Below are 23,774 nucleotides of genomic sequence, written 5' to 3'. Positions count from 1 at the left end.
GCATCCCAGTAGCTGGGATTACAGGCAAACGCTACCATGCCTGGCTAATTTTTGTATTTTTAGTAGAGCTGGGGTTTCCCCATGTTGGCCAGGTTGGTCTTGACCTCCTGACCCCAAGTGATCTGCCTGCCTGGGCCTCCCAAAGTGCTGGGACTACAGGTGTGAGCCACTGTGTCTGGCCAACATGTGACTTTTGAATAAACTTTCAAACATCCTTTTGGGCTGTCACCATTGGACTGGAATGAAAAAGGAGATTATTCTGAAGAAATGAGATTCCAGATGACCTGTAGGGTGTACATAGCCCCTATCAGAGACAAGGCACCAAGTCCTACTAAAGGAGTAACCCAACATGCTACTCAAGAGTGGTCTGAGGCCCTTATTCACCAAACACACTGGAAATATAGTTGAAATAAGGCTGCTTGGTCCAGACTGGCCTACCTTCCAGCCTTGTTTCAACTCTGTTCTCTGCTCTCCAGCCACACTGATCTCCCTTGATTCTGCCCACACCATGCCACAGAGGCTCTGCCTGTGCCTCTCTCTCCCCAGACCACTCTCCCAAACCCAGCCACTGAGTTATCTCTACCCCAAGGACTTTGGATACAAGACTGTGGGCCTGTATCTGCCACATTCACTAATTCATTCCTCACTTACCTCAAATTGTTCTGACTTTTCTGGGTGATCCTGGAATGCCATATTTTGGAAAGAAGTTGTGGTCTGTTGAAATGAATTCTTCAAAGCAATTATCTCTTTTGTGAAGGAATGTCTTTCTTGGATTTCAGTCTGCACCAATTCTTTATTTTTTTGAACTTTCTGAAGAAGCCTAAAAGAGAACATCAAAATATAATTGTTTCTTTATCCTGCTCTTCTGTGAAACAGTTTTATTGCAACAATTAATGAAATGCCTGAATAGCTCCTAAAGGACGGTTATTTCCTCTAAGAAAAAAGTAACAATTTTTGATAATGTATATACCACATATACAAACAAGTACAAAATCTTATCACTTAATCAAAAACCTCTCCAAACCTTTCGCCCCAAATATTCTCTTTTTCACATATTCCATTGTAACTGACATCTCTGTCCTCTCTTTTTCTCCATGTAACCCTTGAGCTCAAATGAAAACGACTTAGAGGTGTGAACGGAATCATGGGTGGGCTCTGGGGATAGACAACCCCACTGGTCTTCTTCTCTTAAGCTGATCCATGTTGCTATGGATGTAGCAAATATCAGAAGAGGCACTGAAATGGGTAAAATCTTTCCTGAGGGTTATTTGGTAAGTATCTATGATATTGTGATATAATAAATATGTACTTCATCTCTGCTCTGGTTCCTGAGACAGAGCTTTTAATACCTTTGTAGATAGGAGTGCTAGCTAGGAGTCTTTTGTCCTAATATTTGATTTTTGACCAGTTCCTGACACAGAGCTCCTAAGTCCTTTGTAATTTCCTGAGTGACAGGAACATCTTTAGTTCTAAGGAGGCAACTCTAGGTGGGATCCTGAGTAGCCTCAGGATGAGGGCTGGTTGCCAGGGGAACCAACTATGTGATTAAAAGGTTGGAACTTTCAGTACCACCCCTACCTCCAACACACACCCCCAACCTCTGGGGGAGGGGACAGAAGCTCAAGGTTGAGTTGATTGCCAATGGCCAATTATATAATCAATCATAATGAATTCATAATGAGACTACATAATGAAGTCTCTATAAGAAACCCCAAAAGACAGGGCTCAGAGAGCTTCTGGATTGCTGAAAGCCTGGGGGTTCCACCACCCAGAGAAAACAGGGAAGCCCCAGGCCCCTTCCTATACCATGCCTTAGGCACTTCTTCCATCTGGCTGTTCATCTGTATCCTTCATTATACTCTTTATTAATAAACTGGTAAACATGACTAAAGTGTTTTCTTGAGTTCTATGAGCCACTCCAGCAAATTAATTGAACTCAAGAAAGGTATCAAAGGATCCCTTGATTTATAGCCTATCAGCCAGAAGTGTACCGGCAGGGCACAGTGGGTCACGCCTGTAATCCCAACACTTTGGGAGGCTGAGAAGAGTGCATCACCTGAGGTCAGGCGTTCAAGATCGCCCTGGCCAACATGGGCAAAGTGCTGGGATTACAGGCGTGAGCCACCATGCCCGGCCACAGCTAGTTACATTTGAAAAGAACATTTAATGGCATAGGAAGGCAAACATGATTTGCTGGTAAATTATTCAGCAGAATACAAAACAGTACAAGTATTTTGATCTCAATTTATTTAAAAACAAAATCATAGTAAAAAAGGAGAAAAAAATGATTAGCAGTGGTTATTGCTGAGTGGTGACATTAAGGTAGATTTTTATATTAATTTTCGTAATCTTCAGTTTCTGAATTTCTTTTTTTTTTTTTTTTGAGGCAGAGTCTCGCTTTGTCACCCAGGCTGGAGTACAGTGGCACAATCTCGGCTCACTGCAAGCTCTGCCTCCCGGGTTCACGCCATTCTCCTGCCTCAGCCTCCAGAGTAGCTGGGACTTATAGGCACCTGCCACCACACCCGGCTAACTTTTTGTATTTTTAGTAGAGATGGGGTTTCATCATGTTAGCCAGGATGGTCTTGATCTCCTGACCTCATGATCTGCCCACCTCGGCCTCCCAAAGTGCTGGGATTACAGGAGTGAGTCACTGAGCCTGGCCTGAATTTCCTATAATAAATATGTATTACTAAACTAGAAAAAGGGCAAAAAAAAAAAAAAAAAAAAAAAATCACAAATGACAAAAAAGGAAACTGGAAGGATATTCACCCTCATTAATACCAGGACGGAAAATGTGTGCTTAATTACAGTTATTAATCTGTTCTATCCCTTTTTATACCTATCAGTGTTGTCTCACCTCAATTCTATTGTATCATTTGCCATTATTCCATACTTTTAGATTTTCTAAATGTTGAGCCATAATTGTCAAGCACATGTCCTTAATAGTTTTTCATAAATCTTACTTGTTGCATCGTTCTTGCATAGAAGTAATTTCTTGAAATGCTGGAACAGTTTCCACAGCCCCTGAGCTTTCAAGAACATTCTGGATACTTCTGATGCGCTGAAGAAGTAGAGTCAGTAACAGTTGCTGCTTCTCCACATTCTCTCCATATTGGCATAAACAGTCTAGCAGCTCAGAGAGTTCCTCTGTGGTGTATGCCTCTTTTGTTTTGGAAATTTCAGGGAGTTCTTCCTGAAGATTATCTAAAATAATTGCTTCTCGTTCAATCTAATTCAATAAACAAAAAGAACTAAAATAAGTAAAATATACAATTACCATTTCAGGACCTGAAGTAGCCATAATTTTTGTATGCTCTCTCTTCAAACGGTTGCTAGTGCCATATCCTACCATGTTTTCCTATAGCTGGGAATATTAATCCTCTGCTATCAGAATCCCTTAATTCCCAGCTATTGCTCATGTTGATGTGTGACTGAAATAGAGTACTGCTGTTGTGGTATGAAGGAAATGCTGTTGAATATTCTCATAAATAATTTATTTCTCCTTCAGATTTCAGTTGGATAAAGCAACATTTCTCCTGAGATAAGCACATGAGTTCCACCGAACTGCTTCCACTAAGTATAAGACGTCGGGCACTATTGGATATGGAAAATTTTTCTGCTGGTCTCTTTTCTTTCACTTCTAATCCCTATATGCTAAAAAAGTAAGTCCAGCAGATTCTCATTACCCTGACACACGACAAAGATAAAGCAGCCAGAATTACCGAACAAATCAAGTATTTATCAATAATGGTGTACACAGAACTCAGAAATACATAACCTATTACATCACATATCTAGAAACTGTTAGTTCCACCAGCCCTGAACTCAACTAAGATGTAGAAAAAAGTCTCTAAGGCCCCTGAATCAGGTCATTCTTACGCCTCCCCTTGAATCCCCTGGCCCACCCCTTGGCTACAGTACTCATTTATCACATCCTGCCTCAGTGATGGTTAACTCTCCCACTCCATGTTCAAATACAGTCACGGATCTTGCAATCATGACATTACAGGATGTCACTCCAGTCATCTATGTTTATGATATCATACTAACTGAAATGGTGAGGACCTGAACGGCCAGTCAGACAAGCCAGAGGGTGAGAAACAAAGTCTGTGAAAATTCAGGAGCCCCAGTATCAGGGCCTGGGGCATGCCAGGACTTCTCTAAGGTAAAGGTCAAGTTGTTCAATCTTATAACTCTACCACTAAGAAAGAGACACAGCACTGAACAGACCTTTTGGAGTCTGGGAGGCAGTATATGCTATCCTTGGGATTACTGCTCAGATGCATTTATCAGAATGCAGCCAATGTCAAGAGGGACCTGGAGAAAAAGCACCACAGCAGGTTCAGGCTGTGGTATAAGCTGCCCTGCCATTTTGGCTATATGATCCAGTTGGGTACCCAATAACTAGAATACATGGATGCAGATGTAGACTGGCCACTGTCCAAGAGACCCAGGTGTGCAATGGGTGCTTCTCATCACCTCAAACCTAAATTCAGTTGAATTAGAAGTCCTGGTTCTTTGCCAGACAGCTACACTTCCACCAGGGAATGAGATAAGGGTTCCACTGCATCATTTTGTGTCCCCCTGCTGGAAACTAGCATGCAAATAAAGAAATTGCTACATTGATGGGGGAATTGTACATGTAGGGTTTCCAATGTGCATCAGGGTTGAAAAAACTATGTCTGTAATCCAGGACTTAATGGGGCACCTCTTGGTGCTTACACACCAGAAATGGGCAGATTTAACTTGATAATAACCAGAATTATTATCAAGCTGTAGCAACCACGATCCAGTAAGAGTAAAAAGACTAAAGGCTCAGACCTTTCCTGTTTCATTCCCCCCCATCTCCCACTCCTGTTCCCTGGGATCACTTTCCAAAATAAACTACCATTTGCAAGCCTCAGTCCCAAGCTCTGGTGTCCACTGAGAAGTTGGTAAGTGATTGAGAACAGGGAATACAAGAGGGAGAACAATATATACATATATATTTTTTCTTTGAGACAGTCTCTCTCTGTCACCCAGGCTAGAGTGCCATGGTGTGATCTCAACTCACTGTAACCTCCACCTCCTAGGTTCAAGCAATTCTCTCCCTCAGTCTCCCGAGTAGCTGGGATTACAGGCATCCGCCACCATGCCTGGCTAATTTTTTTGTATTTTTAGTAGAGACAGGGTTTCACCATCTTGGCCAGGCTGGTCTTGAACTCCTGACCTCGTGATCTACCCACCTCGGCCTCCCAAAGTGCTGGGATTACAGGCATCAGCCACGGTGCCTGGCCATAGTTTTTATTAGGACAATAATTTTACCCCAAAGCCAGGCAATTCTTCAACTTGGGAATGAATAAACAAACTGTATTGCTTTCCCACCCAAAGCAATACTAGTCAGGAATAAAGAGAAATGAATTACGAATACAAGCAGCAGCAAGAATGAATTTCAAGTGCATTATGCTTAGGGGAGAAAAGCAAACTCAAAGGGCCACAAACTGTAAGGAGTCCACTGATATGACATTCTGGAAATGGAAATACTATGGGAACAGAAACAGATTAACGTTCCAGGGGTTGGAGGTTACGGAAGGCACTGAAACAAAGAGGAACAGGGGAAACTTCTAGGGTGACAGAATTGTCTTAAACATTGATTTTGTTGGTGATCACGTGATCGAGTGCACTTGTCGGAACAACACATTTTACGCTAAAAAGTGTGAAGACAGCCCTAGAATCAGTAAAATCGTTGCAAAAAGCCTGTGCATTCACTTTCCCACCTAGAAGAGGCTTTGCAATACCTTGATGATTCTCCTTAGACATGGGATCCTAATAAAATTGGTCATAAAACTTTTAGGTTCATGGTCAATTGTAAAGTTCAGTCTAGAAAGGGAGAAGGACCCATAGTTGCATCATAAGCAAATCCAATGAAGGAGACCGAAAAACCCAGAACCAGCAGAAAAGGGACTCAACAAAGAAATGACTGTTGGTGCAAGTGGGAGAAGCCAGCCTCACATCTCCAATCATCTTTGACAATGTGACGTTCTTCTAGCACATTATGATCATTGAAGCAAAAAATGATGATTCTGAATAACCCAAGTGAATAGTTATAGTAAAGAGATTTTGTTTAAGAAAACAGGGAAGTAAAATTTTAGGGGGACACAAGTTCTATCAAAATTTAAATTTAGTTTTTAATTTGTAAACTTATAAACAGGCATTTAAGTTTTTTAAAAGTCTACTGATATAAACTGTTTATTTCATCAAGACTGGATTATTATGTTACTATAGATGACGTGTTTAAAGCAGAAATTCACTTTGTCATATATAAAAGCACCAACCATGCTAACAGAAGCTTACATGTATGGGCTGTTAGATGATGTAACTTTTATTGAATGGATAAAAGCTACATTAAAATCTTATATCAATTTGATGTATGTAAATATCATGTAAGTTAACAGATTAATGGCTAAGCACCAGAGTCTAAGTTTGAATCCTCTACTATCCCTTGTGAATCTGAGCAAGTTACTCAGTCTCACCATGTCTCATTTTCCTCATCTACAAAGTAAGGATAATAAAAATATCCTCACAGAATTCTTGAATAGTTCTCTGAACTATGCCTGCCACATAATAATTGCTCAATTTAGTAGTTGTTTTTATTATTGTTATCACAGGGAAGCATTTTTTTTGGTTTGTGCTACTCTGAAAAATATTTTGTTAGCAGATTTTGTCAAATGCTTATGTGAATAATTAGACAGTTCTATATGAATGGAGTCTGAATTAATAACACATAATTGCAAATGGCTATATAGCAATAATGTGATAAAATAAGAAAAGCAAAATCTTAGAATTAGCCTAGACCTGAATTTAAATAAGAGACGTCCCTCAACAAATATTTACTAAGTGCCCACTAAGTGCAGGGCCATAGCCAGGTTCCAAGGAACAGCAGTGAGCAAGACAGCCCCAGCCGCAGCCCACAGGGGCTTACAGCTTAATCAATCTCTACCTGGGGGCCTTGTGCCATTACTTAATCTGTCAGTGCTTCAGTTTCCCCATCTATAAAATAGTGATACTATTTATTTCCCAGGGACAATGCAAAGATTCAGTAAGAACAGGTGTGAACTGCCTTCTCAGCACAGCATAGTAACTCAACAAATGGTACCATTATGGACAGGCAAGCACTGATGCCAGCAGCCCCAGCCAAAAGTGTAATTTACAAAGTTTATTTCAACATTCAAGAGACTATTCACTAGTCAGTCCTCACCAGGACCACTGACATAATATTCATTTTTAAGGACAATAGTCATAAACAAGATAATACGATAGTACTAAACATTTCATCCTGAGATAACTTTATGTTTTTGTTTGTTTGTTTGTTTGTTTTTCAGACAGGGTCTCGCTCTGTTGCCCAGGCTGGAATGCTAGAATACAGTGGTGTGATCATGGCTCACTACAGTCTTGACCTCTCATCAAAAGATCCTCCCACCTCAGCCTCCCAAGTAGCTGTGACTACAGGCATGTGCCACCAGGCCCAGATTTTTTAAAATTTTTTGTAGAGATGGGATTCACTCCATTGCCTGGGCTGTTCTAGAACTCCTGGGCTCAAGCAATTCTCCTGTCTCAGCCTCCCAAAGTGCTGGGATTACATATGTGAGCCACTGCACCCAGCTATCTTTAATTTTCTAAATTAATTTTCTTTCTAAATATAGGTGATACCTAAATCCTGAACCAAGGCTAAATTAACATTTGTGATTGATATATATATAATGCAGGTTTTGAGACCATTTTCAAAAAGAACATCATAACCTCACATATTTTTAGGTCCACATTTAACAATTACAGTTAATTTCCATAGTTAAAAATTATAGTTAATTTCAAAATTATTTGGTGATTATGCAAATTACCTAATTCTAACCTTCAGTATAACGTAGAGACAGTTATTTCCGAGAGGGGTGAAGTTATTTTCACGATAAAGACTGTAATGCTCAAACCAGCTAGTAGTCACTTATTAATAAGAATTATCTGCTACCAAAAAAAGGCACTACTATTAAAGAATCCGAATAAGTTATTGGAGGTTATCTTAATAAGGCCTGACATCTATAAACATTTATGTATCACGTATAAGTGATGTGCACAAGTAGTATAGACTGACGACTCGTTTTATAGAAAAACAAGGTGAAAGTAATAAAACAATTTAAAGAACACGTTAGAAAACTACATGGTTTGTTGAAAATGAAGCACTCACTTCTTCACTGACAAATTTCCATTCCTGCTTCAGTTCTTCACACCACATCTCCCACTCTTTAGCAGCTTCCAGCAAACTCAGCCATTTCTCCCACACAGCCGACACGATCTTCAGCAAACATATGCCGTCATTTTCTGTGCACCTGAGTCTCAAGAGTCTAAGGATCTGTCGTAGTTTCATTAACTCTTCTTTGGTTGATGTAAGATTTGACACCAAGTCCTTAGGAAAGAAAAGAAAAAAAAATAAGAGGGACATACTGTTAGCTTTTTCCTGAAACTTACAAACTCTTGCAAATTCTGAACAATTAATTATTTCAATCTTTCATAAGTATTGCATGATCTACTTCTTATTCTTTTAGAAGTCAATTTAGACCAGATGAGAATTATCTATGTATTATTGTATTCTGCATGAATTTGAGACTACAGGGACAAATAATGACCCATAAAACATTTTTTTCCAAGAAAGAAAGTACTTTCAAAAGCAAATATTTGCCAGACTCAGTGGCTCATGCCTGTAATCCCAGCACTTTGGGAGGCCAAGGTAGGTAGATTACAAGATCAGATCGAGACCATCCTGGCCAAATGATGAAATCCCATCTCTAATAAAAATACAAAAATTAGCTGGGCATGATGGCATGCGCCTGTAGTCCTAGCTACTCAGGAGGCTGAGGCAGGAGAATTACCTGAACCTGGGAGGCAGAGGTTGCAGTGAGCTCAAATCGCACCACTGCACTCCAGCCTGGGCAACAGAGTGAGACTCCGTCTAAAAAAAGAAAAAGAAATTCTATAAGAGGCTGGGCACAGTGGCTCATGCAGCATTTTGGGAGATGGAGGCAGGAGGATTGCTTGAGGCCAGGAATTCAAGACAGACTGGGCAACATAACAAGACCCTGTCTCTACAAAAAATTAAAAAATTAACCAGGCATGGTGGTGTATGCCTATAGCCCCAGCTACTCAGCTGGCTGGGGTGGGAGGATCCTTTGAGGCCAGGAGCTCAAGACTGTGATAAGCCATGATTACACTGTTGTACTCCAGCCTGGGTGACAGAACAAGACTCTTTCCTATAAAAAAACAAACAAACAAAAAACTAGAAGTACAATAGCTATCATTATCTGGGTTTCTCCTTTCAAGGTTTCAGTTACTTGTGATCAACAATGGTCCAAAAATATTTAAAAATTCCAGAAGGAAAAAATGTGTAAGATTTATTTGTATAAAATGTATGTTTTATTTGTATACAAATATATAAGTGCTATTCTGACTAGTGTGATGAAATCTCATGCCATCTCTCTCCATCCCACCTGGGATACGAATCTTCCCTTTGTCCAGCACATTCATGCTGTATATGTTCCCTGCCTACGAGTTATTCGGTAGCCTTCTTGGTGATCAGATCAACTGTTGTGGTATCAAATGCTTGTGTTCCAGATGAATAGTAGCCCAACGTTACCTCACCATGGCTATATCATTTCATTTCATCACTTCATTTCATTACCTCACTTCATTTCATCACCCAGGCACTGTGTAGTCTCACGTCATCACAAGAAGGGTGAAAACAGTACAATGACATATTTTGAGAGAAAGGGACCACATTCACATAACTTTTGTCACAGCATATTGTTATAATTACTCTGTTATTGTTGTTGACCTGACTGTACATAATTTATAAATTAAACTTTATCACAGGCATGTATAGGAAAAAAATTATAAACAGAGTTCAGTGATATTCACAGTCTCAAGTATCCACTGGGTGTCTTGGAACATATCCCCTGTGGATAAGGGGGGACTACTATACGTTTTGTTATTTTAACTTAAGTCTCACATTTCACTAATTAGTTCCTTTGCACAATACTTCCTATATCAACCACCAACACAATATTAAAAGGTTTTTCTTGGTTTGCTTTTGTTTTTGGTGAATGTTAACTATAGATGATTTAGAAAGTCCTCATCAAAATCCTAATAACATAATACCATAGATTCTAACAGAAGAAAATAAGCAAAAGCTCAAATTGCTTTATAACAGTCTAATAAGTAACCAGAACTTAAGAGCTTATGACAGTTGCAGTAAGCAATCAGTGGACAATAAGGCTCTGTCATGGATCCAGCAGCATCCCTCAAAGTCACATGAGAGGTGACGCTTTAGAAAAGCCACGAGTGAGGACAGGATGCTATTGGGGGATGACTGCCTGTGAACCTGATTAATTAAATCTCTCAGTATCATTGCTTCATTTCCTTCCTTCTGGCTTTTTAAGCTTCAATATATTACATAAGGCCAGGTACAGTGGCTCACACCTGTAATCCCAGCACTTTGAAGGGCCGAGGCTGGAGGATCGCTTGAAGTCAGGAGTTCAAGAGCAGCCTGGGCAACATAGTGAAACCCCGTCTCTACTAAAAATACAAAAATTAGCCAGGCATGGTAGCAGGCACTGTAATCCCAGCTAGTCAGGAGGCTGAGGCAGGAGAATCAAATCACTTGAACCTGGGAGGTGGAAGCTGCAGTGAGTCAAGACTGCATGACTGCATTCCAGCCTGGGCAAGACTCTGTCTCAAATATACATATAACATTACCCTCTGGCTTTTGATTTGAGGAATATTCATGGGTATTTAACTCAGCGTGAAGATTTCTATGGGTCATAACAGGGCCACATTCTCTGCGGTCTCTGCCAGTTTTGCAGTTTTTTGCACACAGACTTAGTGGCTAATTGCCAATACTATTACCTTGCTCTGTTCCAAGCGCTCTAAAGCTTCTCTGTAAGACAGTGGCAACGAGGACATGGACTGTCCAAGAACTGTCTCCATTTTGCTGAGGTTAGTGTAAATATCCTCTTCAAGTTTTCTATAGCATTTGTAATTCTCAAGATACCTAGTGAGTCACAGTTAGAAAAAAAAGTGATATTAAATTTTATTGAACACAATACATTCAAAATTTTCCAGAAAAAATACTCCACACTTAATTTTTAAGAAAAGACATGACAACTTTCTTTTTTGCTAGCCAATGCATCTTCTAAGAAGGTTTTATTCCCAAAGGGACCTGCATATGGGTTTAAATGCAAACTTGAAAAGGAAGGAAGGGCTGTCCTCTAAACTGAAGATTTTTTTCCCTAAAGTTCACTTCAGTAAAATGAAAACACACTGATGAGTGAGTTTGCATTCTCAAACACACTGATGAGCTGTAAATTGGTACAATTCTTGTGGAAAACCACTCAGTCTTAAAACGATTCCTATCTTTGACCCATTAATGCAGCTTCTGCAATTTACCTTAAGAACTGTATCCTAAACATATGGAACTTATCCTAAATCTTTTGCACAGTAAAACATCTTTACTCACTAGACTGTTAATTAAAACAGCACATATTGGAATACCCTTATCTAACAAAGGTATGATTAAGAAATTAAAATGATTCATTGTATACAATATTATAGAGTAATTACAATTACTTTTACAAAGTATTTGTTATAATCAAGAAAAGAACTGTTACAAAATTTTAAAACAAAGCTGGATATTTGATATATATAGCATATATATTTTAAAACACTATAAAATTATGCATACAAAAACAGACACAGGCTAAATCCTCCATTGAATGTAACTAAAAACTCTGTATCAAATTTTCTTAAAAAGCAACTCTTAAAACACATGAATAAATTGACAGGGAATTGGGGAGTCAAACTGTAAAATGGAAATAAACAGAAATAGGCAAAGTTGTAGGACCAGTTTTTTGCCTTGAGGGCACCTGAGTTTCAGTTTTCTTTGATTCCTACTGAAAGGTGGGGGACAGACCATAAAGCTGGCAGTCAATCCCAGGATGAGTGTCTAATAGAAAACTCCCTCTGCACGAATATTTGTAACACATATAACTAGAAAGGACCACTCTCTAAAGCAGAGAATTCCTAGAAATCAGTAAGAAAAAAACAACTAATAAAATTGGGTTAAGGCTTGAATAAGCATTTTACGGAAGAGAAAACATGAATGACCAATAAACATTCAAAAAAAAGAGATCAAACTAATTAGCAGTAACAGAAGTGCAAATTAAAACCACGATGAAACACCTCTTCTTACTCATCAGATGGGCAAAAATTAAGTCTCACAATATCAAATGTTGGCAAGGATATGGGACAACCGGAATACTTATATGCTGCTGGTTTGAGTGGAAATTGGCAAAATCATTTGGCATTAAAAATTTAAGATGTCAGGCCAGGTGCGGTGGCACATGCTGATAATCCCAGCACTTTGGGAGGCCAAGGAGGGCCGATCACTTGAGGTCAGGAGTTCGAGACCAGCCTGGCCAACATGGTGAAACCCCGTCTGTACTAAAAATACAAAAATTAGCTGGGCATGGTGGCGCATGCCAGTAGTTCCAACTATTTGGGAGGTTGAAGCAGGAGAATCGCTTGAACCCAGGAGGCAGAGGTTGCAGTGAGCTGAGATCATGCCACTGCACTCCAGCCTGGGCAACAGAGCGAGACTCCATCTCAAAAAAAAAAAAAAAAAAAATTAAAATGTCCATAACCTCTTATTCTGAATGATCACATTCCTAGATATTTATCCAAGGGAAGTTATTACACTTAAAAATTTTCCTAAGTAGTACTGTTTCTGAATGCAAAAACTGGAAGCAATCCAAATGTCCATCAATAGCTAAGTAAATAAATTTTACTAAGAACATGAATAAACCTCAGTTGCAATGATGGGTTTGAAAAAATGAAGTGAGGTATGCAGGAGGGGCAAGATGACGGAATAGAAGCCTCTACTTATCATCATCCCACAGGAACACCAAATTTGACACCTATCTCCACACAAAAGCAACTTCATAAAAAACAAAAATTACGTGACCAATCATAGTACCTAGTTTTAACTTCATATCTCTGAAAGAGGCATGGAAGAGGATAAAAAAGGTAGTCGTGCATTGCTGATACCACTCCTCACCCATCCCCCAGCAGCAGTAGCAAGGCAGGGAGAAAGAATCCGTGTGCTTGGGGGAGGGAAAGCGCAGCAACTGGGGGACTTTGCATTAGAATGCAGTGCTGCCAACATAGGACAGAACTCAGCCAGCATGAAGCATTTAGACTAGCCCTAGCCAGAGGGCAACTGCCCATCCCAGTGGCTGAAACTAGAATTGCAGCAAGCCTCGCCACCTCAGCCTAAAGTACTCTGGGGTCCTAAATAAACTTGGAAGGTTGTCGAGACCACAAAGACTGCAACTCCTAGGTAAGTCCTACTGCTGTGCTATAATCAGAGCCAGTGGACTTGCTGGGGCAAGCGATCAAGTGAGACACCAGCCAGGGCAGCTAAGGGCATTACCCCTCCTCCAACCCCATGAACCACAGCTCACAGTTCCAAAAGAGACTCCTTCTTTCTACTTGAGGAGAGGAGAGGGAAGAGTAAAGAGGACTTTGTCTTGCAACTTGGATACCAGCTAAGTAGGACTGGGTACTGGGCGGAGTCATGAGGCCCCCATTCCAGGACCTAGCTCCTAGATGACATTTCCAGACACACCCTGGGCTAGAAGAGAACCCAATTCCTTGAAGGGAAGGACCCAGTCCTGGCAGGATTCATTGCCTGCTGACTAAAGAGCCCTAGGGCCCTGAATAATCAACAGCGGCAACCAGGTAGTACACAGTGGGCTTTGGGTGAGACTGAGACATGCTGGCTTCAGGTGGGACTCAGCACCTTCAAACTGTGGTGGCTACCAGGAGAGGCCCTTTCTGCTTGAGAAAGCAGAGGAAAGAGTAAAGGAGACTGTCTTGAGCTTAGGTACCAGCTCAGCCACAGTGGGGAAGAGTACTAAGTGAGCTCTTGGAGTCTAGGTATTAGCTCTTGGACAGTATCTCTGGACCCAGCCTGGGCCAGAGGATAAAGCCCACTGCCCTGAACGGTTAGTCCCAGGCCTGGCAGCATGCACAAGCCGACTGAAGATCCCTTGAGCCTTTAGTGAACATGAGCAGTACCCTGGCAGTACTTTCTGTGGGCCTGTAGTGGTGGTGGACATGAGGAAGGGGGAGACAAGATGTGCAGGACTTTGTCTTGTGGCTTGGGTGCCAGCTCAGCCACAGTAGCACACAGCACCAGGTAGATTCCTAAGGTTTCCAACTCTAGGCACTGGCTCCCAGACAGCATATCTGAACTCACCTAGGTGCGGGGCAACTTGCCACCCTTAAGGGAAGGACACAAGCCTGGCTGGCTTAATCACCTGTTGATTGTAGAGCTCTAGGGCCTTGAGCAAACATGGGCAATAGCCAGGTATTGTTTACAGAGGGCCTTGGGCAAGGCCCAGTGCTGATGCTGTGCTGACTTCAGGTCTGATCCAGTGTACTCCCTGTAGTGGTTGCCACAAGGGTGCTTGTTTCACCTCTACCCCAGCGCTAGGCAGCTCAGCACACAGATTGTTTGTTTGGGAGAAAGTGAGGGAAAACAATAAGAGTCTCTGCCTCCTAATCCAGAGAATTCTTCCAGATCTTATACAAGACCACCAAGATGGTAGCTCTACGACTCTGCAAAAACCACAGCATTATTAGGCTTGGGGTATCCCGTAATGCAGATATGACTACCATGACCAAAAACTTAGATCGAAACACTCAAGTCTCTTAGAATACCTGGAAAGCCTGCCCAAGAAGGACAGGTACAAACAACCCCAGATTGTGACTAAAATAAATACCTGACTCTTCAATACCCAGACACTGACAAACATCCACAAGCATCAAGACCATCCATGAAAAAATGACTTCACCAAACAAACTAAATAAGGCACCAGGAACCAATTTCAGAGAGAGAAATATGCGACCTTTCAGACAAGAGAATTCAAAATAGCTGTTTTGAGGAAAATCAAAGAAATTCAAGATAACAGAGAAGGAATTCAAAATCCTATCAGATAAATTTAACAAAGCGATTGAAATAATCAGAAAGAATCAAGCAAAATTCTGGGGTTGAAAACTGCAATGGACATACTGAGGAATGCATCAGAGTCTCTTATCAGCAGAATTGATCAAGCAGAAGAATTACTAAGCTTGAAGACAGGACAATTTGAAAATTCACAGTCAGAGGAGATAAAAGAAAAAAGAATAGAAAAAAAAAATAAAGCATGCCTACAAAATCTAGAAAATAGCCTCAAAAGGTGAATCCTTTAAGAGTTACTAGGCTGGACACAGTGGCTCATACCTGTAATCCCAACACTTTGGGTAGCAGAGGAGGGCAGATTACTTGAGGTCAGGAGTTTGAGACCAGCCTGGCCGACATGGGGAAACCTTGTCTCTACTGAAACTACAAAACATTAGCCAGTGTGGTGGCTTGGCCCTGTAATCCCAGCTACCTGGGAGGCTGAGGCATGAGAGAATTGCTTGAACCTGGGAGGTTGCAATGAGCCAAGACTGTGCCATTGCACTCCAGCTTGGGTGACAGAGTGAGACTCTGTCTCAAAAGAGAAAAAAAGAGTTATTGGCCTTAAAGAAGAAGTAGAGGGAGAGATAATGGGTTGAAAGTTCAAAGAGTTTACTCAAAGAGATCATAACACAGAACTTCCCAAACCTATAGAAAGATATCAATAAATGGTTCTGGGAAAACTGGATTATCTATCTATATCTTCAACTAGAAAAATGAAACTAGACCCCCTATCTCTCATCATATACAAAACTAAAATCAAAATGGATTAAAGACTTAAATCTAAGACCTACGAAACTACTAAAAGAAAACATTGGGGAAAACTCTCTAGGACACCAGACTGGGCAAAGATTTCTTGAGTAATAATACCCCACAGGCACAGACAACCAAAGCAAAAATGTACAAATGGGAAACATCAAGTTAAAAAGCTTTTGCACAGCAAAGGAAATAATCAACAAAGTGAAGAGACAACCCACAGAATGACAGAAAATATTTGCAAACTACCCATGTGACAAGGGATTAATAACCAGAATATATAAGGAGCTCAAATAACTGTACAGGAAAAAAAGTAATAATCCAATTAAAAAATGGGCAAAAGATCTGGATAGACATTTCTCAAAAGAAGACATACAAATGGCAAACAGATATGGAGGTGTTCAGTATCACTGACCATCAGAGAAATGTAAATCAAAACTATAATGAGACATCATCTCACCCAGTTAAAATGGCTTTTAGCCAAAAGACAGGCAATAATAAATGCTGACAAGGATGTGGAGAAAAGAGAACCTTCATATGCTGTTGGTGGTAATGCAAATTAGTACAACCACTATGAAGAACTATTTGGAGGAGCCTCAAAAAAACTAAAAATAGAGCTACCATATGATCCTGGAATCCCACTGCTGTGTATATACCCAAAAGAAATCAGTATATTGAAGAGATATCTGCACTCCCATGTTTAGTGCAGCATTATTCACAACAGTCAAGATTTGGAAGCAACACAATTGTCCATCAACAGATGAGTGGATGAAGAAAATGTGATATATATACACAAAGGAGTACTATTTAGCCATTTAAAAAAAAAAACAAAAACCGAGATCCTGTTATTTGCAACAACATAAATGGAACTGGAGGTCATTATGTTAAGTGAAATAAGCCAGGCACAGAAAGACAAACATCACATATTCCCACTTATTTGTGGGATCTAATAATCAAAACAATTGAATTTGTGAACACAGAGAGCAGCAAGGATGGTTACCAGAGGCTGGGAAGGGTAGTGGGGGAGGTGGAAGGGAGATGGTAAATGGGTACAAAATAATAGAAAGAATGAATAAGCTCTAGTATTGATAGCACCACACAGTGACTACATTCAATAATAATTTAACTGTACATTTAAAAATAACTAAAAGAGTACAGTTGGATTGTTTGTAACACAAAAGATAAATGCTTGAAATGATGAATATCTCATCTACCCTGATGCAATTAATACACAGTGATTACCTGTATCAAAATATTCCATATATGCCATAAATATATGTATCTATATACTCACAAAAATTAAAAAAAGAAGTAACAGAAGAATATACACAATAGGTATTAGCTGGAAATTGTGAAAACAGGACACACAAACACATAGTAAAAGCACAACTGGGAGTTCAAGACCAGCCTGACTAACATGGAGAAATCCCATCTCTACTAAAAATACAAAAAATTAGCCACACATGGGTGGTGTATGCCTGTAATCCCAGCTACTCGGGAGGCTGAGGCAGGAGAATTGCTTGAACCCGGGAGGTGGAGGTTGCAGTGAGCCAAGATTGTGCCATTGCACTCCAGCCTGGGCAACAAAAGTGAAACTTTGTCTCAAAAAAAAAAAAAAGTACAACAATAGTCAGGAAAATGGTAAACAAAATTTGGGAGAAGGATGGTTATTTCTGAGAAGAGAGAGGAGCACACAAGAGAACTCAAATTAATAATGTACCTTTGGGTACAAAGATGTTAGTTTTATCATTATTACTTATACCATGCATATACTTTTATAAGCACTGTTGTATGTACCCAATATTAAATAAGAAAAAAAAAACAGAAGAAATACAATATTTACCAGAGCTTTCTTTACATTGCAATTTTTTTCTACTTTACCATATTTTCTAAATTATCTCTAATGTATGTGTTAATGATAGAGAAAAAAACCTGTATTTTATGTTCTTAAAACTATTAAAATATAGTTTAATTATATCTTAAAACGATCTCTTATGTTCTTAAAGATTACCTTTGGAAGAGGACCTACCTTTCTGCCTCATTTTTCCGTGCTTTGAAAGCTTCCTTCATTGCTGAGTTCTTAGAAACTAGTTCCTGTAAAGTACACTGAAGTTGTAGTTTGGCTTCAGGGCTGGATATCATTCCCAGTTTCTCAGTGAGGTCCTGGATGTGTGCTATTGTGGATTCCAATTCCTCTTGTTTTCGAAGAGTCATTTCTAGAGATTCATCTGGATTACCAACATCTACTCTGTAGGGTATAATGATGGCTTCGAGGGAAGTGATGCTCTCCACTGCCCTGGTGACTGCTCCTTTATAGCGTGTTAGATTTTCATAAGCATCATTCAAGACATTCTAGTGAATAGGAGATTAAATGCTGTGACAAAATTGTCAAACTTTTGGAATTTCTGTCATTCTTAAGTTTTTGTGGTGCATTCATAATATGTTTTTAAGTCTCATAAGAGTTAGCATTCTCATATTTACAGTTTGACAATATTACACTATTATTTCTACGTGAATAACATTGCATTAAAAAAGTTGTTTCCAGGCTGGGCATGGTGGCTCACACCTGTAATCCCAGCACTTTGGGAGGCCGAGGCGGGTGGATCACGAGGTCTGGAGTTCAAGAACAGCCTGGCCAATATGGTGAAACCCCGTCTCTACTAAAAATAAAAAAATTAGCTGGGCATGGTGGTGCACACCTGTAGTCCCAGCTACTTGGTAGGCTGAGGCAGGAGAATTGCTTGAACCCAGGAGGCGGAGGTTGCAGTGAGCCAAGATAGTGTCACTGCACTCCAGCCTGGGCGACAGAATGAGACTCCATCTCAAAACAAAACGAAACAAAACAAAATCAAAGTTGTTTTCACATTTAATAAGAAAAATAATCTAAGTTCAAAATAACATCTCAAGAATAATGTCTATTAATGTATCTTCCTGCTTTGGAACTCTTGTACTAGACTATGAATTAAATAAAACAATGAATTATGTTTAATGTATATAACCTTAATCAGTATTTGTGAACAAATGAAAAGAAAACAAAATCTCCAGATCTTTTAAGTTTTTAAACTAATTTATCTGCCACTAACTTTAGTTTAGCTACATCATTGAATGAATGTCTCCAGACTTCAGTCATCTCATTGAAATAACAAATATAGTTGAAATAAATAAAAGTCCAGTTCAGTTCTAATCCTATTATTTTTGGGATTTGTGCACATTGTTTCCTGAAACTGTATTAAAATTCAAGTGGAGAAATACTCAAATTACTCATTTATTACAAAACTATTTAAGGAATATAAGTTCATAATACTTTATATTTCCATAGCATTTACACCTATCGAAATATTCCAAATATAGTATCTCTTAATAACTCTTCAAATTAGAAAAGGGAGTGAATTTCCTCTTCTATAAATTTAATGTGATCAATCTGAAAACACTATGTATGGCATTATATTCAGCACAGTATGAATTTCAATGATGCCTAAGATATCCTCTCTATCAAAAGGAAGAGAATGGAGTGTGTTGGAGTCACTTTCCAACACAGGTGAGCAAATAATCACAACTTACTCAACTCTGCTGCTATAGCATGAAAACAAATACAGTCAACACAAAAACAAATGGCTATATTCCAATAAAACTTTATTTATAAAAACCAGACACTGTGGGAAGGATTTGGCCCATGAGCTTGAATGTGATGTTCCCTGCTCCGGTTCTGTTACTGTTCTCAGGACTCTAAGAAAAATCTTCATGTTTCTAAACTTCGATTTCCTTATTTTTAAACGGGGCTAATAATAGCACCCATCTCACAGAGTTGCTATGAAAATTCAACATGAAATTTTTAGCACAGTGCCTCCAACACTGTAAGTTCTACATAAATGTTAGTTATTATTTGGTGTTCTTCCCTCTGCACTGTAATTCTTCCATTATATCGTACTACCTCTAAAAACAAAACAGAAAACAAATTTTAAAAAATGTTCTGAGCTCAATAGAGACTACGAGGAAACCAGAAATAAAGGAGTCAGATTTGTCCTTTTCTAAACTAGAAGGCACTGCATTTAGATGCAGTATGAGTCAGGATTACAAACCAGTTCACTGTAATTTTTGAAAATGGCTATCTTTCTGTAGAGAATTTCCATGTAGAACCTATAGCTTCTTTAGAACTACAGACATTAGCAAAACAGAAAATCACAAAATAAAAATAGATGCACTAACTGCCCAATTTTATTTTATTTTATTTATTTATTTTTTTGAGACAGAGTCTCACTTGGTCACCCAGGCTGGAGTGCAGTGGCAGGATCTTGACTCACTTCCGCCACCCTGGTTCAAGTGATTCTTGTACCTCAGCCTCCCGAGTAGCTGGGATTACAAGCATGTGCCACCATACCCAGCTAATTTTTTTTGTTTTTTTTTGTATTTTTAGTAGAGATGCAGTTTTGCCATGTTGGCCAGGCTGGTCTCTACCTGGCCTCAAGTGATCTGCCAGCCTTGGTCTCCCAAAATGCTGGTATTACAGGCGTGAGCTCCCGCACCCGGCCATTAACTGCCCAATTTTTAAAACTTACTGTGCGCAAATCAATGCTTGTGTTAAGCTGCATCTGAAGATCTTCAAACTCACGTAGTTTTGTCTCCACATTACTCGCTTCAGAAGACTTTTCTTCTCCTCTTTGCTTATCAATAGCAGTCACAGCTTTAATACTGCACATTTCTGTCCAAACTTGCTCATGAAATGCTTCACAATTGTCCTTTTCATTTTGAATATGTTTAATTTCCAAATTTATAAGTAAAGGCTGCTGTAATTGAGATTTTATCTGATTTAAAACATGTAAGGAAGTTTCTAGTTTGTCCTGAAAATTCTTTTCATCCAATTCTTTTGGTGAGAGTTCTAATACCATGTTTTGGAGAACTTTGTATAACTTATCATTTTCTTCAGCATTCAGCTTTATTTGTAGTATTTCTTTCTCTTTGAATGAGTCATCAAAGACCTTATTTTCATTTAATTTCTTTATTATCTCATCACATAAACACTTGGCTTTCTCAATTCTCTGACTTAAAATTTGGGCATTGAGCAATCTGCTTTCTGGAGAGCTATCAGGAGCTTTTAGTACTACTTCAGTCATTTTCTTAATTTGCAAATCAATAGCTCTCATTTTACTTAGTAATGCCTGATATTTGCCATGTTCTTCCTCAAATGTGTCCAACTGCTTAATTTTTTCTTCAAGTTCCTTTTCTTTTTCAAATACTTGGGTTTGTAATTGGTCAAGTTGTGAAAAATCCCAGTTTAGTCCAATATAGTCAAACACTTTTTTAAGTTTCAATACCTGTAAGATGCAACACTTAATAGCGGTGAGTCTGTCTTTAAGATTATAGATCTCCTCTTTAACACCTTTATTTACTTCTTGATTAAGTAGTAGTTCATTGTGCTGTATACTGTCAACCTCCTCCTGAAGCGCTGACATTTTTTCATGGAATTCTCTGCAAAACTTTATCTTGTGTTCTACTTCATTACATTTATTCTGAATTAATCTTTGTATTCTGTTGGTCCTAATCTTAAGGTTTTTCAGCTGATCATCCAGAAATAATCTTTCAAACACATTAAGTTCCTCATAGATGTTTGTTAGTTCCTGAAGATGTGTTGTGATTCCACTGTCAATTTCTTGCAATTCCTTCTGAGATGCCTCCAAAGCAACATGGTGATGTTTTAGTTCAGCTTCCGTGGCAGTTGTCTCCACTCTGGGAATTATCAGTGCTTCACTTTCTTGAACCATAAGTTGCAACTTCCTTATTATCGCAAAAAAATTGCTTCTTTCTTCCAACTTAAATTCTAACTGCTGTGATCTTTGAGTTGACTTTAAAATCAGCATTTGGTATTGATTCCGTAAGTCCTCTAGGGTATTATTTAAATCACTGCCCTCATAGGTTGTAAGGCTAGGAACCTTATCTTTGACCTCTTCAGCCAACGATTCCACAGACTGCTGCCTAGCTAGAATGCCATCATGTGTCACTTTGCACTGTCTGATCTGTGAAAGAATGTCATCTGGGAGAAGGGAAATGGAGGGAATAAGTTCGCCCAACAAATTCTTGGCCCATAAGATAGTCTCTTTCATCTTGTTCCTTGTGTCACACTTCTTAATCTGATTTTCTGCTTCTAAGTGTAATGGCTCCAGTGTTTCCCATTGTTTCTTCAAGTTATTTATTCCATCCTCCAAAATCTTCTTTTCTTTTTCTCCCCAAATCCTCTTCATCTGAAGTTCAGCTTGCCCCTTTAAAACAGAAAATCCATGCTTGGTAGCCTGGAGGTCAGTGGTCAAGGCAATCATGCTTTGGTTCAATGCCTGTTCTTCTGGAGACTTCAGCCTTAAGTGTAGATGTTGCTGCTGCTGTTGCAGAGAAATCTCAATGTCCTGTATCTTATTCATGAGGGTTGTAAATTCATCATATTCCACTACCTGCTGAGAATACTTCTTTTGAATCTGTTGTTCTATTTGTTCCCAACCATGTTCAAGTTGCTTAATCTGGCTTTCTAACAATTTCTTATCCATGTCAGTCACATGGTTTGATAAATTCTCCCATTTGATTTTCAAGTTGCCTAAAGAATCTTTCTCTTTTTCTATGGATGCTATGAATTTTTTAATTTTGTCCAGATACGTTACACTGTCCAGTGATCCTCTAGAAAAAGAATAAAAATAGAGCTTGTTAATATTTAATGCTTATTCTACATTAAAATATGGATAAATATCATTAGAAGAAATTAATTCTGCTCTAAATTCACAGAAAACATTAGGCTCTCTGTAAAAATAATCTATCCTTAAAATAAAAATCAGAATCTTGTTTACTGTGGCTTTCACTTGGTGTGGAAAACTCTCTTATAAAATGAGTATCTTGGCTTTTACTTTGAGTGAAAAAAAAAAAAAAAAGAAAAAAGAAAATGAGTATCCTAAAAATGAACAGCCACAGGAAAAAATGAAGAGTGAAGGGAAGAACGCACATAAAAATATTCTGTAAACTGTAAAGTACTTGTATAAAGGTTAGTCTAGGACTGAGAGATATTACCATAATATCCAACTCCCTTGTCATCTTTCCAACAAAGGGAAAGATACTGAAGAAAAAGCTGTAATCATCAAGCTAACCTAAAATTGTTTCCTCAAGGGCTATTACTGAAAGTAAACCCCAATTAAATGCAAGTATAAACTGAACTTTTTTTTTTTTTGGAGACAGAGTCTCGCTCTGTCACCCAGGCTGGAATGCAGTGGTGTGATCTCGGCTCACTGCAACCTCTAACCTCCCAGGTTCAAGAGATTCTCCTGCCTCAGCCTCTCGAGTAGCTAGAATCATGGGTGTGTGCCTGGCTAATTTTTTTTGCATTTTTAGTAGAAACAGGGTTTCACCATGTTGGCCAAGCTGGTCTCGAATTCCTGACCTTAAGTGATCCACCTGCCTCAGCCTCCCAAAGTGCTGGGATTACAGGTGTGACCAACCACATCTGGCCTAAAATAAACTTTTTAATAATGAGAAAATATTTACACATGAAGACTAAATTTAATGCCATTTGCCATCATTTTCAAAGCCAAAAGGAGTGCATATGTTTTAAAAGAAACCATTCCAATACATATATATTCAATATATACCAAACTATTTAACTAATTATGCTGATACTAAACAATTACGTATGTTTCTCTCCCCTACCCACATGGTTTAGAATTCTTGACAAAAATAATAGTGAATTCCATAGAACATAAATCTATTTTGTAGATATTTATAGCATGAATTGTTTCATCAATTACTTTGTAAAATATATTCAATGATTTAAATTATTTTTTGCATGAAACCCACAGTTTCCTCAAATGGCTTCTGCTATGGTCTGAATGTGTATCCCTTAAAATTCACATTTTGAAACCTAATCACCAATGTAATAGCACTAAGAGTTAGGAACTTTAAGGAG

General features: G+C 38.9%; 1 protein-coding gene across 16 annotated transcripts in view; it reads right to left on the bottom strand.

Annotated features, from left to right (window-relative positions):
* The window catches only part of SYNE2 (spectrin repeat containing nuclear envelope protein 2), a 374,252-nt gene that overhangs the window by 150,966 nt on the left and 199,512 nt on the right, over window positions 1–23,774 (bottom strand). For all 16 annotated transcript variants that reach the window (XM_037984103.2, XM_037984105.2, XM_037984100.2 and 13 more), the window contains 6 exons: window positions 20,398–22,501; window positions 17,871–18,193; window positions 10,933–11,077; window positions 8,222–8,440; window positions 2,967–3,232; window positions 652–820 (listed from right to left, as the gene is read on the bottom strand). In XM_037984103.2, coding sequence (XP_037840031.2) covers window positions 652–820; window positions 2,967–3,232; window positions 8,222–8,440; window positions 10,933–11,077; window positions 17,871–18,193; window positions 20,398–22,501 — 3,226 coding nt within the window. The remainder of the gene's footprint in view (window positions 1–651; window positions 821–2,966; window positions 3,233–8,221; window positions 8,441–10,932; window positions 11,078–17,870; window positions 18,194–20,397; window positions 22,502–23,774) is intronic.

This window comes from Chlorocebus sabaeus, chromosome 24, assembly GCF_047675955.1.
Source record: "Chlorocebus sabaeus isolate Y175 chromosome 24, mChlSab1.0.hap1, whole genome shotgun sequence".
In the NCBI taxonomy this organism is placed as follows: Eukaryota; Metazoa; Chordata; class Mammalia; order Primates; family Cercopithecidae; genus Chlorocebus; species Chlorocebus sabaeus.
Note: the sequence above shows the minus strand (reverse complement) of the source record. Positions and strands in the feature narration are given on the sequence as shown.